The 20,647-nt window shown below is 29.9% G+C and overlaps 1 protein-coding gene across 2 annotated transcripts in view; it reads right to left on the minus strand.

The window, feature by feature from the left end:
- Positions 1 to 20,647, minus strand: part of LOC111636526 (FTS and Hook-interacting protein-like) — a 57,865-nt gene that overhangs the window by 27,074 nt on the left and 10,144 nt on the right. The window contains exons 2-5 of one of the 2 annotated variants that reach the window (XM_023381808.1): positions 12,474 to 12,710; positions 2,604 to 2,898; positions 2,261 to 2,469; positions 106 to 256 (exon numbers count right to left, since the gene is read on the minus strand). In XM_023381808.1, the coding sequence (XP_023237576.1) occupies positions 106 to 256; positions 2,261 to 2,469; positions 2,604 to 2,898; positions 12,474 to 12,619 (801 nt within the window). In that variant the 5' untranslated portion in view covers positions 12,620 to 12,710. Of the gene's footprint in view, positions 1 to 105; positions 257 to 2,260; positions 2,470 to 2,603; positions 2,899 to 9,066; positions 9,310 to 12,473; positions 12,711 to 20,647 lie in introns of those variants that run through there. The other variant, XM_023381807.1, reaches the window with a different exon arrangement.

Here is a 20,647-nt window from a genome sequence, read left to right on the forward strand (position 1 = left end):
TTAATATTAATCTTATATCAATTTAATTAATGATATTGAATGAAGGGGTTAAATAAGATTTGAGTTCCTGTATTTTTCTGTATTTATATATGTATATATACTTACAGGACAAAAATTTGAATGTTCTGCAATATACATTCCAATACTTTCATTCCGTCGTGACAATGCCATGCATAATAGTAAGGCATCACGAGCTTGCTGACCAATGGCACCTTCTCGATGGACAAAAGGAATTAGAAGTGAAAAAATCAAAAATCTGAAAACAAAAGGTATTTAAAACAATTAATTTACAAAATTATAATTATTCATAATGCTATCTATAAGATACATTGATAAAGCTATCAAGCATCTTATTTTGGAGATAATATTGTTCTTTTTGGAAGGAATTTGAAAGCTCAATAGCTCTGTCAATGTACATAGTATATAGTTTTCACATGTACTTTGATATAATACCATGTCTTTAGATTTAAAAAAATTATCATTTTTTTAAAAAATTTATAATATGCAGTACATTAAAATTACAGCCACACCCATACACAGTGTTTGATTCTACTGACACTAAATCAAAGACCACGTCCATATTTATTGTATACGTTTAGAAATTGAATACTAAATAAGATTTTTAATTTTTCCCATAGATTTTTTCCATGTCTGATAAATTCATAACTTTCAGATTTCTCTCATTGGTCAGTGACTTTTCCATGACAGCAATTTTAAATTAATGATTTATGTTTTGATATAGAGTTTTATTAGGAATTAAAATTTTTCATTTTACATTCATTTTGAATTATTCACAAATTTCATTTCTATTATTAATTTAATAACATAGATAGTTGTTATTCAGCAAAAAATTAATTACAACGAAGTAAATAATTATAAAATCTTATGTTAATTAAATTATTTCCATCAGAAAAGTAAATTATTGATATCAATGTAATAAGAACAGACTGAATGAATAAATGTATCCAGCATAAAGGGTGCTACTGCCACAACTGACCAATCAGTAAGCAATATTTAATGTTAATACTTCAATGCATGTGACATTCCAAATTTCAAAAGAAAGAAAACATTTGATCAGAGAAGTTGCTCAAAGTTTGAAAAGTTAACATAACCTGACAATGGTGGCTTAAATCCGTGATTCTTAATCCATTGTCTGCAGAACATGGGAGTTCCGTGAAGCCACTTCAAGTGTTCCAGGAAAAATCAATACAATGTAAAATAATTTTTGTATGGAAATGTAATCAGCAAACTTCAATGATGTCATATACTAGACTGAGTGCGCTCTTGATTTCAAAAAGGTTTTGCCACCTCTGCTTTAAAGCTGATGTATTGTGTTCCATGGAAAAAAATGTCAAAATTTAGTGTTTCCTGACTTCAAGAAGATCGAGAACCACGGGTTTACCCCACCAAAAACATTTGTTCTTCATACAAACTCACAAATATTTGCTGGAGTTTGGGTATGTAACATATTATTACTATATCTAGTTATAGTGAGGTGTTAAATGTTAAGGTTAATGCTTTTATTATTGGTATAATAAAAGATAAAGTTTCAATTTTGTTAAAACATAGCTGAAAAAACCCAACAGAACAAAAAATGAGAAGTCTAGAATGTTATAAATGTATAATAAATAAGTCAAATATAATATATTACAAAAGTATCAAATTAAAAATAAATATATTAAAACTGGAAAAATAATACTGAAGAAAATTTAATAAATACTAAAAGCTTTTAAATTATTTAATATTTACATATTAAATAACTCAAAATTATAATATACATTTCTTAAAATTAGTTTTCATTTAACACAGAAATTTCAATTACAATAACAGAAACATGTATTTTCATGCATATGATCTGTAGATTTTCTATGTTTAAAGTTAAATTTGACAAGACCGGATTATGCAATGAGGAGGATTTTAAACTGTAATCACAAAGTTGCACCTATGGAGTAATGGCTACTCTCAAAGATGCTTGGAATATGATAGGCAGATTATGTAAAGGTTTTATTTTGTTCTAATAATTTTACTATGGATATATACCATTGCAGGTTATAAATATGAAAATATAATGCTTAAAGACTTAATTCAACATTTGTCAAACTAAGCAGATTCAGTCTTTGTGTAACGCAAAATAACACTAAACAATCAACCTCCATTCAAACATTCTTAAATTTTACTTAAAGAACACGAGTGATAATTTATCATTTATTCTGTTAAATAATATGGATTAAAAACAAATTTTGATTATCAAAACTCTCACCTTGCTGATCCCTGTTCTGGACTAGCATCAAAAAATACTTTTAACAAGTCTGGATATTTTGTGAGACAAACACACAATGTATTTAATAATAAAACCAGTCGTTTTTCTACTTCTACCGGAGAACAATCTGTACAAGATGCAAGAAGACTGAGCAGAGGACGGACAATAGGCTTATGAAATAAATTCTGAGGTGAATGACTAACTAATCTCTGAAAATTAGAAAAATATAAATTATAAATGCAATGTAAGTTTTATTGTTAAATATGAAAAGCAATCATTTTAAGATAATTGAAAGTAAGTTTAAAATAGGTTTAGTAAATGATTTAACAAATCTTAACATTACCTCATAATGCTTTAATTGTTCTATCTTCATAATATCAATATATTCTCCTGTGAGAACTGACCATGCGAAAAGTTTATCTAAAATTTTTTCTGAAAGTGCTAATTTGAGTATAGGACTTTCAATTAATTGTTCCACTCCTGAAGTGATACAATTATGATTTAAAAGTAAAACTTCTTGACCTTTTGGCTGTTGGATAGATACAATTTCTTGGAGAAGAAGATTAACCATTTGGTCAAAATGGTTTATAACACTTGTGACATCATCAATAGTTGGAGGGATAAACTGTGGATTTACACTAAATAAAAACAGTTTTAAATTTATATTTTAGTTAACATTAAAAATGTTTCAACTTAAAATATAAAAATTAAAGCTTTCATTCAATCTATATCTAATGTTAAATACAAATAATTTTCTGCTAATAATCTATATATATAAAAATGAATGTATGTCTGTCTGTCCTTCATGCATTACTACACCATTTATCTGATTGCCATGAAACTTTGGGAAGTTTTTTAATACACTCCCGCAAAGGTTTCTGGCATAGTACATTTATCCTACGATAGATGGCACACATGTATATGAGCATTTCATCGTGAGCATTTCAGCATGGTTAGGAGTTGAAACTTGAAATTTGGTACACAGTTAAGTCGGATGCACACATGCAGTACGGCAAGGAAAAGTGGTGTCGCAAACGCATCTTCGCTGAGCGGCGGCAATCCGCTTACATTTTGACACATGCATTCAGTATTCAAGATGGCAAATGATACCGATATTGTCACTATCCACGTGTTTACAAATTTTGTTTCGTACGGCTTACTTTATTTAGTTAGAAGATTTTGTCAAAGATTCAAACAAAGATTTTGATTAGAGATATTTTCTTGGATTGATAAAGAACTGGTGTACAAAATACGCTTATTCCTCGATAAAGAATACTATTTCGAGTAAGATTCGGTTGTTTTTGTTCTTTGAATTAAATTATATATGATTATTTGTGTAGAATGTGCGTTAAATTTATTATCATTCCTTTTTATTCTGAAGTTAGTTATCTCAGTTAACCGCGTCGAACTTTCCGCCATTAAAACACCACGTGATTGTATTTTCTCACGTGACTACCAGACAAACTGTTATTGGCTGATAGAAATGCGTCTTGGCGGCAGTTGCCATAAAAGATAAAATTCAACCAACTTTTGCGGCGAGAAAAAGTAACGTCATCCTGCCACTTTTCCTTGCCGCGCCGCATGTGTGCATCCAGCTTTAGGGTATGTCACAAGAACGCACACTAACAAGGGATTTTTTGAAATTGCCCCGTGGGGAAAGTGACAGGATTAAGGCTTCAACAATGGAAATGTTAAGAGAAAGCAACGTGCAAGATTTACAGGTGCAAATGCAGTTTTTTGCGTTAAATCGAACATAATTTTAGACCCATCTAAAAATTTTCTAATTAGTCTGGAAACAGGGAAACCTAATTCTTGCATTCTGTGAAAATGGATAAGATTGGCTGTAATGTAATAATTTTAATCTTCGCTATTGTTACTTTTTGCCCAAGCAACGCCGAGCTTATCTGCTAGTAATAATTAAAATATATTATTTATCTACATTTTCCATTGCTAAAACATCTTAACAAACTCATTTATCATCAAGTTTTTACCAATTTTTCTATAGTGTATCATACATTCATGTTCATATGATCCAAAATTTAAAAGATCCAAATAACCAAATCTCAACTACTAAATATTCAGGCTATAATTAAGCTAATGAATTACATATGAAACTCCATAATTTAAAACCAAATGATATAATGAATTATTGAGCCATAATATAGCTAAGCTAATAAGTTAAGATTATCACAAGATGGTGGCCTAACCATCTACCTCTAGACCAGGGGTGGTGAACCTGTGGCACTTGTGCCAAAAGTGACATGTTGGGAGAAATCATCTGGCACATAAAAGATCAAACAACCAGTCTTTTTCAATTGTTCTTTCAGTTTATCACCCGATCATCCTTTTTTCAATCAGCTTCTTTATATTTATTCTAATTAAAGCATATTTATTTCACTTATTGACAAGACTATGTCTTGTTTATAAAATTGTGGTGCTGTCCTGGCTTACCAACTTAGAAGTATGAAGGAGTACATGTCAGGAGTTGCAATTTGGCACAGAGTATTGTGTGCCCAAATCATGCATGCATAAAAAAAACCAGACTTGTAGGTACTCAAGGAACCAAGACTGAGTCAAAATAAAATACAGAATGGCGACACTCTTTCTACAAACAGGCACTAGTGCGAGATTTGCACATGATTGCTTATTGGGAAGTTGGAAATGAGAACGCTGCAAAATTAAATTTTGACAAATGATTTGTTGAAAAAACCCATTTACCTGTCCCGTGTTATTCCCGACATACTCTGGTTGTGGCATGCTGACCTCAACTGGTTGACCCGAGATATCTTGTTTCAGCATTGGAATGTTTTTGATAATAGATGGCACTAGTCGTTACAATTTTATATTAAAACTATCTTCCGAAATATAATGTATTTTCTTTTTACATTTATTAATGTATATATTTTGTTTGTGCAAACTAAAAAAATAATTTCGGATGATACAATAGCCATGATTATTTTTTTCAAAAATGGAAAATTTTTGTCAGGCATTGACAAAAATTCAACCTGGGGAGACATGCAACGGAGAGAAATTTTGACGTTGGATAGGTTAATTTCACTGAAAATGCATTGTGGACGACCTCGTGGCGAAGTTTGAACGATTGTGCTCAAAACCAGCAATACTAAAGATTGGAGAATGAGAACGAGACATGCCGAGAGCATCGAAGTGATCTCGCTTAGTAGTGAGTCTCTAAGATATAGTCTTGTCCCAAATATGGCCTTGCTGTTTTACTTGTTTAAAAATATTGTTATTCAAAGTCTAAAACTTTGGCGCACACAACTATTTTTAAATATACAGGGTTTGTCTGAAAAGTAATGTCAGTGAGTCAATTAGAAGACATTTATTGAACCAATTGGTACAATACATTAAAAGGTTTCAAAATAGGCTCCTACTGCCTCGATACATTGCTTCCAGTGAGATTTCCAGGCATCAAAGGCATCACGGTAGGCCTTTTCCAAAATGTCCTTTAGAGCTGTGGCACAAGCCTCTTTAACTTTGTCAACTGTCCCGAAATGATGCCCTTTCATGGAAGTTTTCAAGCACAGGAACAAGAAGAAGTTGGGGGGGCACCATGTCAGTACTGTAAGGCAGTTGGGGAACCGTTGGCACCTTGAATTGGCCAGGAAGCAGGTTTTGAGGAAGGCGGTGTGGGCCGGACGTGATGAACCCTTTGTTTGAGTCTTTTGAGCACTTCCATGTAGAATTTGGCATTGACAGTTACACCATGTGGTACAAACTCATGGTGGATGAGTCCTTGATGTCAAAAAACACAATGAGCATTGCCTTGATCTTTGACTGGCCTTCTTGGGGCGAGGGGATGCCGAGGTGTGCCACTCAGCACATTGCCTTTTTGTTTTGGGGTCGTACTCAAAGACCCAACACTCATCACCTGTGACGACATTGTCTAAAAAGTGGGGGGGTCACTTTCACACAAATCCCAAAGTTCTTGACATGTTTCAATTCGGCGCAATTTTTGGTTGTCTCTTAACACTTTGGGCACCAGCTTTTTGCGCACACTTCTCATCTGCAGACTGTTTGTCACAATCTTGTGAATGGTATTTTTTGGAATGTTTAATGTCTGTGCCATTAAACAAACACTCAAACAACAGTCTGAGTTCAGTCACATGTGTCACATTTTCATCAGTGATGGTCTTTCCAGCATGGGCTTCATCACTGACCTCTTCATGGCCTTCAACAAATGCCATGAGCCACTGGTAGACTTGGCATTCCGATAAACAATCATCAGCAAAGGCCGTCTTTATCATGAGAAAAGTTTCCACTCTGGACTTGCCAAGTTTCACACAAAACTTGATGGCAATCCTTTGCTCAATCGAGCGCTGCATCGCCGCTTGCACAGGAGACGAAAATAAGGTTCATGAAAATGTCTGTCCTTACTCTCCAGAAGCGATTAAGCGACCACACGTGCATAACCTGACTCCTCCTTCCACTGATCCAAGGACACTGTGACGTATACTCGCTTCACAGTAAAATCACTGACATTACTTTTTGGACAAACCCTGTAAGTATGCTTATTGTAAGGCATACACACTCAAAAAGGTTTGTCATCCCTGCCCTTGACAAATTATTTCATATCTATTATTAACTTAGCCTTATTATAGCCCGATAGTTTGGCAGATCATATGGTTTTAATTAAAGTAATCAGGTTAGTGGGATTGTTTGTATAAATATACATATACACACACACACCAGAATTTGGCTTAAAGATAAATGAATTAGGCTAAATTACAGAGTTTTGGATATAATCTTTAGCTCAATTGTAGCTTGACAATCTAGTGGTTAATATTTGACTATAATAATAAATCAGGCTTGTTATTGTTTACATTGAAAGAGGTTAAAAAATAAATTTAGTTTTCTCAATTAAAAGTGCAATGCATTTGCATCGCCATTTGAAAGAATATTCACTGTTTTTATTTTCAATAAACATTCTAAGTAGCTAAATTGATAATTCATTCACAAATTAGGTTTTCCTTGTTCTTCTTCATCATCATCATCAATTGCATATGCAATTAATAAGAATGTTCAAGACGAATCTTTAGTTATTCATATTTGATACATTGCCAGTTAACCATCCATTCATCTGTCTGATCTTTGCCTCCAGAACTATTTTCGTCTACCTCTAGGTAAAATTACCAAATATTTAATTATGAAGGATAAAAGTTATTCTATCTGTAGTTTTTCTACATCATGAATTGAAACTTGGTACAAATAGTTTATTATTAATAGTAAAACTTTCCATCGTTCATTCTGATGATTCAAAAAGAACTACTGCATGCCTTTATAAACCTTTGAATGAAACCAATCAATGGCATAAGTTTGAACTGTTAGGACATATAAAATTCATAAATCAACTGACATTTTTAACACTAACAACATTGGAGATGTCATACAAGAATGGAAGTGTTGAATACGACAGGTCCAATGACAAAAATGTAATCACAAAAAACACTTACTCTGAATAAATATTTATGTCCATAAACACCACTATTAAACCTTTACTTCCAGTAAAAATGATACACAAACAAACAAACAATTTACACTTATGGGTGGACTTCTGTCTATTTATGTATATTTAATTTATCATTTCAGTTTAAATCTTAGTTCTTAATTCCAATCTGGTTAAAATAATTTGTATTTAAAAATGTTTAAATCTTTGCATTCCATAATTGTAACTCAAGTGATCCAAAACCTGAGGCAGATCTTGATTAAGATCGAAAATGGTTTTTGTTTGTGTATCATTTCTTACCGGAAGTAAAGGTTTAACAGTGGTGTTTACATGTACCGGTAATTTGTCTAGTAGTTTAACTCCCCAATTTTTGAATACTGGCTCAGATTTGGTTTTACTAGCACTTTATCATCTAAGTATTTTTATTTTTGCTTTTATCTGCTCACAGTGCTAATCCTTTGAACTATTGGTACAGTATATTGTGCAAGACTCATTTCTATGCAGTCAAACTTTCAAATTCTAGATACTTGAAGATGGCTTATTAGCCAAAAATATAAGCATCTTTATAGTTTGCAACACATTCACACGAAAACATCTTTACACTTTCTGGCAATATTTAATGAGAGAAAACATTTTTGATCTTATAAATAGGACTTCTCCAGTTCCTAGGTTTTGTCTTTGGAAACTGATGAAAGCTTATTAATAAAGCCAAGAATGTTTCTGCTCATTAAACATTGCTTGAAAGCAAAGAGCTGTTTTCATATGAATTTGTTGACATCTTGTTCCAGTACTGTTTACAAGTTACATCTTTAGTTTTACCCTTGACATCACACAATCAGCTTTTCTTTTCTTCTATGACAGCAAAAAAACCTGTATTTCTACAGTATATATATACATAGTAGAGCATCGATTATCTGAATACTGATCACCGAAACATCAATTAACTGAAAGCTTTCCAGTCAGCAAATTTTAATTTCTGCTAGTGTTGTGGCACTGCAATCTTTGGCTGTCTAGGCCTACTCCAATATTATTTTTGTCACTGGTAGCACCGGCGTGACCATGAGAGGATACTTGAGGACATGCCAGGATTTGAACGAATTTCAACATGGGATAGGTTAATATATTTTTTCGTACATAATCAGTTATCCGAAAAATCGATTTTCCAAACAATTCCAGTCCCTAATTGATTTGGATAATTGACGCTCTACTGTATATATATATATATATTAAATCTGTTTATTTTTTTTTAAATAAAAATATCTTGCAAATGATGATAATGTGACAGTTATCAAAATTATAATTACAATACAAAAAAGAAAATACAATTTTAATAAACACTTACTATGTTTTTTCCATAACACTCCATGCTTGTTGCCAATGTCTTTGGAAAGCTTCTAAACACGTTTTCACGTCAGGCGGCTGTGGGGGCGTATACGATTTACGGCCGAAACTTGCCCGAAGTGGGCTTTCACGTTTAAACCAACTCATATATAATTAAGGATCAAGATGCACATACATAAAAAAATAAAGTTCTAGCCATTGATATAAAAAACTTTAGTTCCTTTGAAATTATGCTTTCCTGAAAGAAAGAAAAAAAAATTTATGAATAATTTTTACTCTCACATTTTTTCTTAATCTAATTAATTACACTTTATATTACATGATTCTACGAATCAGCATTATAGTAGTTTATTCATCCATCAATTTGTTACTTCAATAAGACATAAGTAATTTCAATTATCATAGTTTTGTGTGGATAGCCAATGGGCTATCTGTGTTTAAAAGGCAATTTGAAACAGAATGGTTGGTTACATGACAATCTTAAATTTTAATTACAAACTCTCAAACAGTTTTCTTTTGTCTGAAGTCATGAAGAGGGGTTTTAGAAAACATGAAAAATACTTTGTGTGCAGCAAACATATTCTTCTCCCAATCTCTATGATACTAATGGCGTAATATAGATAAATAATCTAGTACTACACAAACACCAATAAATCAGCAAAAAAATTAATATATACCAAAAAACAAGTGTTTGCTTCCATTTTAAAACAATCATCTTCAGGTTAAAAAAGCATAGGTATACAGTTTATATTATGGAAAAAAAAAACACAGGGCAAAAATAGGAAAATATATATATATATATTTGTGATGTAATTTGTACATAAAAATATATATATATATTTATGTACAAATTACATCACAAATAAAAAATATGAACTAATAAAAGTGTGAGAGTCCAGGCTTGACAAAAAGAGATTTTTCGGGTGNTTATTAAAATTATATTATTTTATTAATTAGAGGAGGAAAAAAACAGTTTTAAACAACAATAAATTATACAATGCACATTAGTTACATTGATAACTAGTGGTATGTGATCCTAAAGCTCAGCCTTTTTGAGAGAGTTGGCTTTAGAGTAGGGGTTTCCAACATTTTTTGTGTAGGGATCCCTTTTAAGAAAAATTTTCCCATTGACCCCTTCAATATTATATTCTATACATATTATATATAATATAATATTATTTAATGTATGTCATAGCATCTAACATAATTTTAAAAAGATATCTTCCTACATTTATTTAAAAGCAAAAATAATGTGTAAAATTTTAATATTTTAAAAGATTTTTTTATATTTGCAAAGTTTAATTGACCTTCTCAAACTTTCATTGACCTCTAAGCGGCCAATACTAGAATCACAAATATCATTATAAATTACATGGGAAATATGAAAATAATAATTTAAAAAATACGTATTAGTTCCTAATCGAATTTTGTTTAATTTACAATGTTACCGTCTGAATTGATTGATTCTGTTAACAGTAATTGGAACTCATTCTATGTAAATCAGATAATCATTTAAATTGATCTAAAATGGTTCCATTGCATGTTGATATGCAAATGACATGATATAATGAATTCTGAGAAAATTAATTATGAAGTTATTGCTTGTTATAATTCAAACCATTATTCAACAGAATAATTTACCTCAGTAATTAGAAACATTATTTCAGTTAAGATTACACTAAATAACTTTTAAACAAAACTTCATAATTTATACAATTTTTCAATAAATATTAATTACATTTTGCAAAAAAAAAAAATATATATATATATAAATGCAATAATTTGTTGTCAATCATTATAACTATAATTTGTTGTCATTACATTCACATGAAAAAATATGGTATTACACTGTGTGTATATATATATATATATATATATAAAATGGAAAAATGGAATGATACAACAAAGAAATGTTAAACAGTTTAAGAAAATCACTGTTAATTTAGTCAACTGAAAGATAAAATGCTTTGAGAGTGTAAGCATGTCTATAATTAAAGAGAAAAACATTGACATATTTAGTTGTAATATAATCATTATTAACTACTATTAAAATATAAAATACACTCTTCTGTACTATTGTATCAATTGCTGGTGCATGTTACATAAAAATTATGTACAGTATAATATGGTATATAAATTAATAAAACCGATAATCTCAATAAGTTTAATTTATAAAACTTTTATACTACATTTGATAATTCATTAAATAACATTTTTTTAAAATTTTATGTATAGAAAATATTTATAGAATGGCACTCTTCTATTCTCAGAAGCATTTTCTACTAAAAATCTGTCAATCTGATGTATACGTAATCCACCGTACTTGATTGTAAATAATATTCATGTGATAGCACAAAATTAACATATTACTTGAAAATAGCAATAATTTGAAAATCAATACCAATAATGATAATTGTGATAACAACAAAGAATCCCCAATTTTTGAATACTGGCTCAGATTTGGTTTTACTAGCACTTTATCATCTAAGTATTTTTATTTTTGCTTTTATCTGCTCACAGTGCTAATCCTTTGAACTATTAGTACAGTATATTGTGCAAGACTCATTTCTATGCAGTCAAACTTTCAAATTCTAGATACTTGAAGATGGCTTATTAGCCAAAAATATAAGCATCTTTATAGTTTGCAACACATTCACACGAAAACATCTTTACACTTTCTGGCAATATTTAATGAGAGAAAACATTTTTGATCTTATAAATAGGACTTCTCCAGTTCCTAGGTTTTGTCTTTGGAAACTGATGAAAGCTTATTAATAAAGCCAAGAATGTTTCTGCTCATTAAACATTGCTTGAAAGCAAAGAGCTGTTTTCATATGAATTTGTTGACATCTTGTTCCAGTACTGTTTACAAGTTACATCTTTAGTTTTACCCTTGACATCACACAATCAGCTTTTCTTTTCTTCTATGACAGCAAAAAAACCTGTATTTCTACAGTATATATATACATAGTAGAGCATCGATTATCTGAATACTGATCACCGAAACATCAATTAACTGAAAGCTTTCCAGTCAGCAAATTTTAATTTCTGCTAGTGTTGTGGCACTGCAATCTTTGGCTGTCTAGGCCTACTCCAATATTATTTTTGTCACTGGTAGCACCGGCGTGACCATGAGAGGACACTTGAGGACATGCCAGGATTTGAACGAATTTCAACATGGGATAGGTTAATATATTTTTTCGTACATAATCAGTTATCCGAAAAATCGATTTTCCAAACAATTCCAGTCCCTAATTGATTTGGATAATTGACGCTCTACTGTATATATATATTAAATCTGTTTATTTTTTTTTAAATAAAAATATCTTGCAAATGATGATAATGTGACAGTTATCAAAATTATAATTACAATACAAAAAAGAAAATACAATTTTAATAAACACTTACTATGTTTTTTCCATAACACTCCATGCTTGTTGCCAATGTCTTTGGAAAGCTTCTAAACACGTTTTCACGTCAGGCGGCTGTGGGGGCGTATACGATTTACGGCCGAAACTTGCCCGAAGTGGGCTTTCACGTTTAAACCAACTCATATATAATTAAGGATCAAGATGCACATACATAAAAAAATAAAGTTCTAGCCATTGATATAAAAAACTTTAGTTCCTTTGAAATTATGCTTTCCTGAAAGAAAGAAAAAAAAATTTATGAATAATTTTTACTCTCACATTTTTTCTTAATCTAATTAATTACACTTTATATTACATGATTCTACGAATCAGCATTATAGTAGTTTATTCATCCATCAATTTGTTACTTCAATAAGACATAAGTAATTTCAATTATCATAGTTTTGTGTGGATAGCCAATGGGCTATCTGTGTTTAAAAGGCAATTTGAAACAGAATGGTTGGTTACATGACAATCTTAAATTTTAATTACAAACTCTCAAACAGTTTTCTTTTGTCTGAAGTCATGAAGAGGGGTTTTAGAAAACATGAAAAATACTTTGTGTGCAGCAAACATATTCTTCTCCCAATCTCTATGATACTAATGGCGTAATATAGATAAATAATCTAGTACTACACAAACACCAATAAATCAGCAAAAAAATTAATATATACCAAAAAACAAGTGTTTGCTTCCATTTTAAAACAATCATCTTCAGGTTAAAAAAGCATAGGTATACAGTTTATATTATGGAAAAAAAAAACACAGGGCAAAAATAGGAAAATATATATATATATATTTGTGATGTAATTTGTACATAAAAATATATATATATATTTATGTACAAATTACATCACAAATAAAAAATATGAACTAATAAAAGTGTGAGAGTCCAGGCTTGACAAAAAGAGATTTTTCGAGTGAAAATTTAAATTTTGAATTTTAAAACTTGTTATAAAATTTTCCCATGATTGTTAAAATTGTAAAGGATATGATTTTTATTCCTCTGTGGAGTCACTTTCCTTTCAAGATGAAGCAACCCCTAGTTGATACATCAGATGTGTCACCAGGAACTTTGTCCAATAACAATTTCTTGTCACCTAGGCACTGCAACATTACCAAAAAAGGGCAAGAGAGAAAAGAGGGAGGACCCCAAATAAAAGGCAATGACTGATGACAACAGTTCGTCCGAGAGAGAAGTTTGTCTATCTTACCAGGAGTTTGTACGCCGGCAAAAGGGGACAGTTCATTTGTCTAAGAATCCTCCATCATCAAAAGTTTGCCCTAGTCAGAGTTGCCTCAACGATTGGATACCTTAGGACCTTCCTCCTCCCATCCTTAGTGATCCTTCATGAACTCTATAAAAGTGAACTCCATCAAGCCTTCGATTCGCCTCAGATCCCTTACCAGGTATCTATGAACCTTATATGTAAACACTCTCTCTCCAACTAGGGGTTGCTTTGTGCATTGTCACAAAAGATAATAATAATAATAATGAACACTAAACATTTGTATTTCTCAGATTCTCAACTCTATACTTACTTTTGTATTACACTGTGTGTGTATATATATATATATATATATATAAAATGGAAAAATGGAATGATACAACAAAGAAATGTTAAACAGTTTAAGAAAATCACTGTTAATTTAGTCAACTGAAAGATAAAATGCTTTGAGAGTGTAAGCATGTCTATAATTAAAGAGAAAAACATTGACATATTTAGTTGTAATATAATCATTATTAACTACTATTAAAATATAAAATACACTCTTCTGTACTATTGTATCAATTGCTGGTGCATGTTACATAAAAATTATGTACAGTATAATATGGTATATAAATTAATAAAACCGATAGTCTCAATAAGTTTAATTTATAAAACTTTTATACTACATTTGATAATTCATTAAATAACATTTTTTTAAAATTTTATGTATAGAAAATATTTATAGAATGGCACTCTTCTATTCTCAGAAGCATTTTCTACTAAAAATCTGTCAATCTGATGTATACGTAATCCACCGTACTTGATTGTAAATAATATTCATGTGATAGCACAAAATTAACATATTACTTGAAAATAGCAATAATTTGAAAATCAATACCAATAATGATAATTGTGATAACAACAAAGAATAAAAAACTATTTTTATTATATATATAAAGCATTAAATTTTACTTAGAAAATTTTCTTTTGATTGTTAATGTTATCTAATAGCTACCAATAGATTTTGATTTTATATAAACAAGTTTTTTATAAATTTAAAATCATCTCTACAATGTATCTTATGCCTTATCATATAGAAAAAAAAAAGTGTTCTATGCAAACTACAAATATATATATATATATATATATATATTTTTNACAGTATTACAGAATTTGCAACAACTTACAAAGAGAAAGACATTTTAGGAAAGTAAACTAAAGATTAAGTTTCAATAGTACTTTTTACTGATCAAACTGTTAAAATTTCTTGAGTGCTATTAATAAGTTGATTTAGCAAATCAATCAATTTTGAATATCAAAGATGTTCACATTATATCTACGTAGATATTATGTGAGCATCTTTGATTTTCGAAGTAATGTAGCCCAATGAAGGCTTTTAAATAAAGTCAAACATTAGTTATTAAAGAATTTGTACTGGAATTTATGATTATTTACAGTTCTGTTAATTAATGAATGTAAGTCACCAAGCCACTCTAATCCTCTGATTACTGTAGGGAAGTTACATTCCATTGGTTAATGATAATCATAATAGCATTTCTGGAAACAGAAGAAAAACTGATTTGAAGTAATGAATGTCCAGACTGATCACAAATTTCAGGTGGGCAAAAGTCAGATATAGTCACGAAGTAAAGGTGGTCTCAAAGGAAGGTTTTACCGTATTGATAGAGAACATATATTTTTATTCAAGTAATTTTATATATTTAATACTGAAAGTACAGTATTCCATTATTATTCAGTTAAAAATGGATGATAAAAAGATATCATCCATCTATTTGAAAATTGTTTCACTCTACACACTACAAATAAGCATGTGTTTTTATTTCTTCATAAAATAATAAAGTTTATTTTACATTTTTTAAAATATAAAATATCTTATTTTTTTCAATAAATTTAAACAATAAATCTAATATATCACCAAGTTTTACAACAAATGTCTAATCTGAGCAATGCTCAAGTATTGCAGAATTTTCACTAAGTATAGTTATGCTGTGATGCTGAATTCATTTCTAGCTACTTTTTGACTCCTCCCACTGCTAGAATTCTAACTAGTTTAGTAAACTTATATTATCTGTGTTAATCTTCTACTAGTGATGTCATTGTTTTAGTCTCATACAATTTGCAAGATGGCTGCTTGCACTAGACTAAATATACAAATTTTTTGTCATAAAATTATGATGATTATACTTATAAATGGTGGCTGATAATTATATCAGCCACCATTTTTACACGCAATTAGTCTAACTTGCTAACTCAGTACATCATCCAAGGAAACTCAGAACACAGCTCTGCCTCCTAGCCAATTAGATTTCTCACTTGGTATTCCGTGTTATTGAACATGGCTCTGTACAAGCAACTTTTATCTCTAGCAACATCACTAATGTTATCACAACGTATTCTTCTTCATCTTCAAAACCATTCCTTATTTCTCTACTTGTTTCAAAATAGCACTGTTGTAAGTAAAGACTTGTTTTTCAAATTTTGTGTCCGTATTACTCTTCAAATCAGTGTAGTGAAAAATTTTTGAAGGGTCATCTCAAAACTTCTTTATGTACAGTACATGACTTAATCAACCAAAAGTTTGTAGTAATAGGCCTAGCTTTTCTTATCGGTACTGAAAATATCTTGAGCTTTTCATGTCTATTTAATGGAAAAACGCAAAATAAGTAGCATAGATAATGAAAGTTTTGAGATTACATTTACAGGAAGCAATTCAAGCAGCTCTTAATACTTATTTATGTTCTTAATAAAAAATATATGGAGTTTTACTAATTTAATTGGAACTTTTAAAATTGTGAAAGCTGATAATATTGATGTAGCCTTCAGAAGGAACCCTCCCTTACATTCCCTGATGAAGAATTATAAGGACTGTATTGAGGAGCTTCAATTGGGCATTCACTTCATCCTAGTCACTTAAATCACCTTCCGAAAGCAAATGGAATACATTGGTGTCACAACATGCTCACTCAAATGTTTAAAAGAACATGTAACCTTGATTAAAAAGAGCATTACATTACTGCATTAGCCAGACTAGCCACAGAACACCAAATCCAAGCACACATAAATGGAGCCTGACTACTACATGCAACTAGAATGCAATTGTCTCTCATACACCCGGCAAAGCTAGATATATATATATATATAAGGCTTGTAAGAAAAATAAGGTCATAAATTTCAAAAAGATAGCAACCCTACTCTCTAGCATGGAGATCTCTATTTAAAGTCTAGCAATAAATATTACACCTAACATCAATAGCAACAACTAATCGGATAATGACTCTTCCTTTAAATTATGATGTTCGATTCAGCTGCATTTTTTTTTCAAACATATTTAATCTGATGATGATAGTTAAAGCTATCAAAAACATTTGTTTATTGTTAAATATTTCTTGTTTTTGCTGGAGTTTTTGATTTTAGTTTTTTCTTCAGTATAAGATCAATTTGTGTAGAGACAATACTGGACCAAATAAATATCTGGCAAGCTTGAGACTAGAAAATGTCCACATTTTTGAATTTTCCAGTTTTCTGAACATAGGCTAAATATATACTTAAAATATGGAATAAACAATAGAAAGTAAAGAACAAAACTATTTTTCATACACTACATACCAGCAGTCTCAATGAAAACAAAAAGCAACCACATAGCAAACTACAGCTGAAAATACAGACATATTAACTACCTGATACGTTGCAATAACACACCTTCAATTGCCGTATATCATCGAGTTATAATTTGGTAATAATAATATATTTAATTATTATTACCAAATTATAACTCGATGATATACGGCAATTGAAGGTGTTTTATTGCAACGTATGACATATGGCAATTGAAGGTGTTAAACTATAGCCTGCCAAATTCATAACTAGCTGGTTTTCTGAAAGTTCCAGATTTCTATAAGCCAGCTATTTAGTCAGGTACTGTATTAGATAACTGTACTAAAAAATGTACTGTACTATGAAATATGATGAGGTAAATGCAAGGAGGAGTTTATTAATATCTAAATTTATGTTTAAGACCATTGTTGAATTAATACTCAATCAATACTTATGCAATTTAAGAACATTATATTTTGGATTAGATAATTAATTGCATTAATTGTCAGTGATTGATCAAAAATAAATAAAACATGAACTTGGAAAGGTCACATCTAGTGCCCTCTCATAGATAATGAATGCCCTGAAGTGGGCAGTATTGCCCACTTTCAGAAATAATTATTTAAGCTGTTAAAAGAAACTAGCCTATATTCTTCACACTGAATAAGTTGGCCTTTTTGTCTTTTAAAAACTTTTTGGCTGAATACAGTGGGTTATCAGTCATCAAACAGTTCAGACTATTAACACTTTTGTGAAAGATTTTTATGTTTGAACAAAAAAAAAACACAAGAAGTGATAATGTGTTTAAGATTTGTAAAACTATATTTTGCTGACATCTATGAATAGTGTATGGAATGAGATTAACAGTTGTATACAAAACCTTTTTTGCACTAGTTGATTTATGTTCTCTGAATTTTTAAAAGTGATTTTATGAACTTTTTATTAAAAAAAAAAAAAAAAATTATGGGACCTAAAAACAGTGGAGTGTCAAGAACTGTGTTCACTATAAAAACTTATCAAGAGATAATAGCCAAGGTAGAAGATGTCTGATGTTGCTAGGCAGTATGGCTTCAACAGGTCTACAGTAGGCACAATCTTAGCTAAGAAAGATATAATCAAAAACTCTTTTTGATTATATCTTTATATTTAAAGAAAGGAGTAACGAAAATCACATCTGAAAAACAAAGATGTGCCATCCATGAAAAATAGAGAGATTACTTTTAATTTGTTATTATATATAAATAAATGTAAATAAAAAATTATATACTTTTTTACTATTTTTTGGGGTCGTCACCAGAACAAATTAATCAAATCACCATAAAAATCTATGGTAAATCAATAATCGGTTAACGAACTATTCGGGTAGTGAACATTATCTTTGAACGAATTATGTTCGTTAACCGATCATCCACTGTATATGAGTGTAACTAAATAGATTGTTAAAGATTATTCTGAATTAGATTATATTAAATATTGCTGTTATTTTCGATTTAGAGAAATTTAAAATATGCAGACTAATTTCAACACAATCAAATATAATAAAGTGCATCCTGACTGTTATGAATCATTATAAGTTAATTTATTATGAAATATAGATTGAAAATAGGTAATATAATAATCTCATGACATTTTAATAAGAATTGATTTTTAATTTAATCAATGATTTTAGAAATACTTAAAAGGGGGAAAAATCAATCTACAGCATGATTTGTATGAAGAAAATCAAATTAAATTATTCAAAATCTAAAGGAGTTTATCATAGTAAAATTAAGTAATTCAAAAGTAAATATCAATTTTATCCCACAAAACACAACAAGGACATTTTAAAATCTAGATACTGTCTAAAATGGGTTTTTTTTTCTTTTATATTTAAGAATTTCTGCACAGATTAACATTCAATAGTTGAACTGATGAGACCGAAAGTGTTTCAACAGGACAGAAGTTACATTTAATTAGAAATATAATTTTTAAAATTTACCTAATAGAAGATATTTTACGAATAATATAATACACAAATTAAATATACATATTATCATCAATCAGTAATAATAAGTTCAATTATAGTATTAAATTATTCTGATTATTAATCAAATTTTCTAGATTATAAATATTAATCTTGCATTTGAATTAATCTTTGACATTTGTATAAATGGCAATAAAGTATTGTTTTATCATTATCATAAGATAATACTTAAATTTATTAAACCATGAAATATTATATTAACAATGTAAGTTTTAAAGAAATATAAAAAGAAAATTTTAAAACAGTTTTATTGATTTTTCTATTTTATGAAACTGATATGTTAGTGAATTTTTTATAAAGGCAGAGGGGGGAATTATTCTAGATCAAATTACATGACGTACTTGAACTTGAACCGTTATTTGTAGTAGTTCAAGTTGTTATTATTGTTGGCTATTTGATAAATGTACATCTAAATGATAGGATTATTTTCTATTTAAATATTTTTTGGATAAATCAAGTTCATTAAAGCATTCAATTTTTAATAAATAGTTTAAGCTAGAGTTGTTTCAGTTTGTTTGCTTTTAAATTTAAATATAGTAGGATATTTTGTTATGTAGGAGTATATACAGTTTATAGATTTGTGTTTCTGTAGATGGAGAATGGTAAGATTGGTCCTTGGATGCACAGAGGCAATTCTGACTATTAATGCACATGCTGACTCTTTTTATTATTAAATTTAGCATGTATAGTAAAATGTTTTAAATACATTTTAACATTTTTCTGTTAATTGTAAGTGGTTTTTAAATGTCTACATAATCACCAGGGACTACTTGAGATGGAACACAAATTTACACAGAATTTCATTTTACATGGTACTTGCTGACAAGCAACCCCCATGTAAAACAAAATCATTTCATATTATAAATTTATTTATGAGCATTATTTTTCATTAAAGCAATAAATGACAGCAATATTTAATATGTTGTTTTCAAATACTGTTTCAATAAAGGCAGAATTCACACAGTTGTTCTAGAACAATGTAACACTGTTTGGATACAAACCTGAATATTTGAAAGGGCATGTCAATCCATGATGTGTGTGTGATTGCATAGAGATCCATGGGGATGTCAAGTAATTTTGTTGATATAGGGACCTTGAAGATTAAACTCTGTATGCACCAGTTATAGGTTCAAGTAGGACATATTTTGCTATATACAACCTGGTGTGCGGTTGCTGTTTTATAATCTTGAATAAGTTCTTGGTGTTTTCCAACAGATGGTGTTACCAGAACTGCGTGTGTGTATTTTTAGATGGTGACGCATCTGTAAGGAAGTACAATAAGCGACCTTGAAATTCGGTATGTCATTTCGCTGAAGTGTAAAC

This window comes from Centruroides sculpturatus, unplaced genomic scaffold, assembly GCF_000671375.1.
Source record: "Centruroides sculpturatus isolate CEXI.00-Female unplaced genomic scaffold, Cexi_2.0 scaffold996, whole genome shotgun sequence".
Classification (NCBI taxonomy): Eukaryota; Metazoa; Arthropoda; class Arachnida; order Scorpiones; family Buthidae; genus Centruroides; species Centruroides sculpturatus.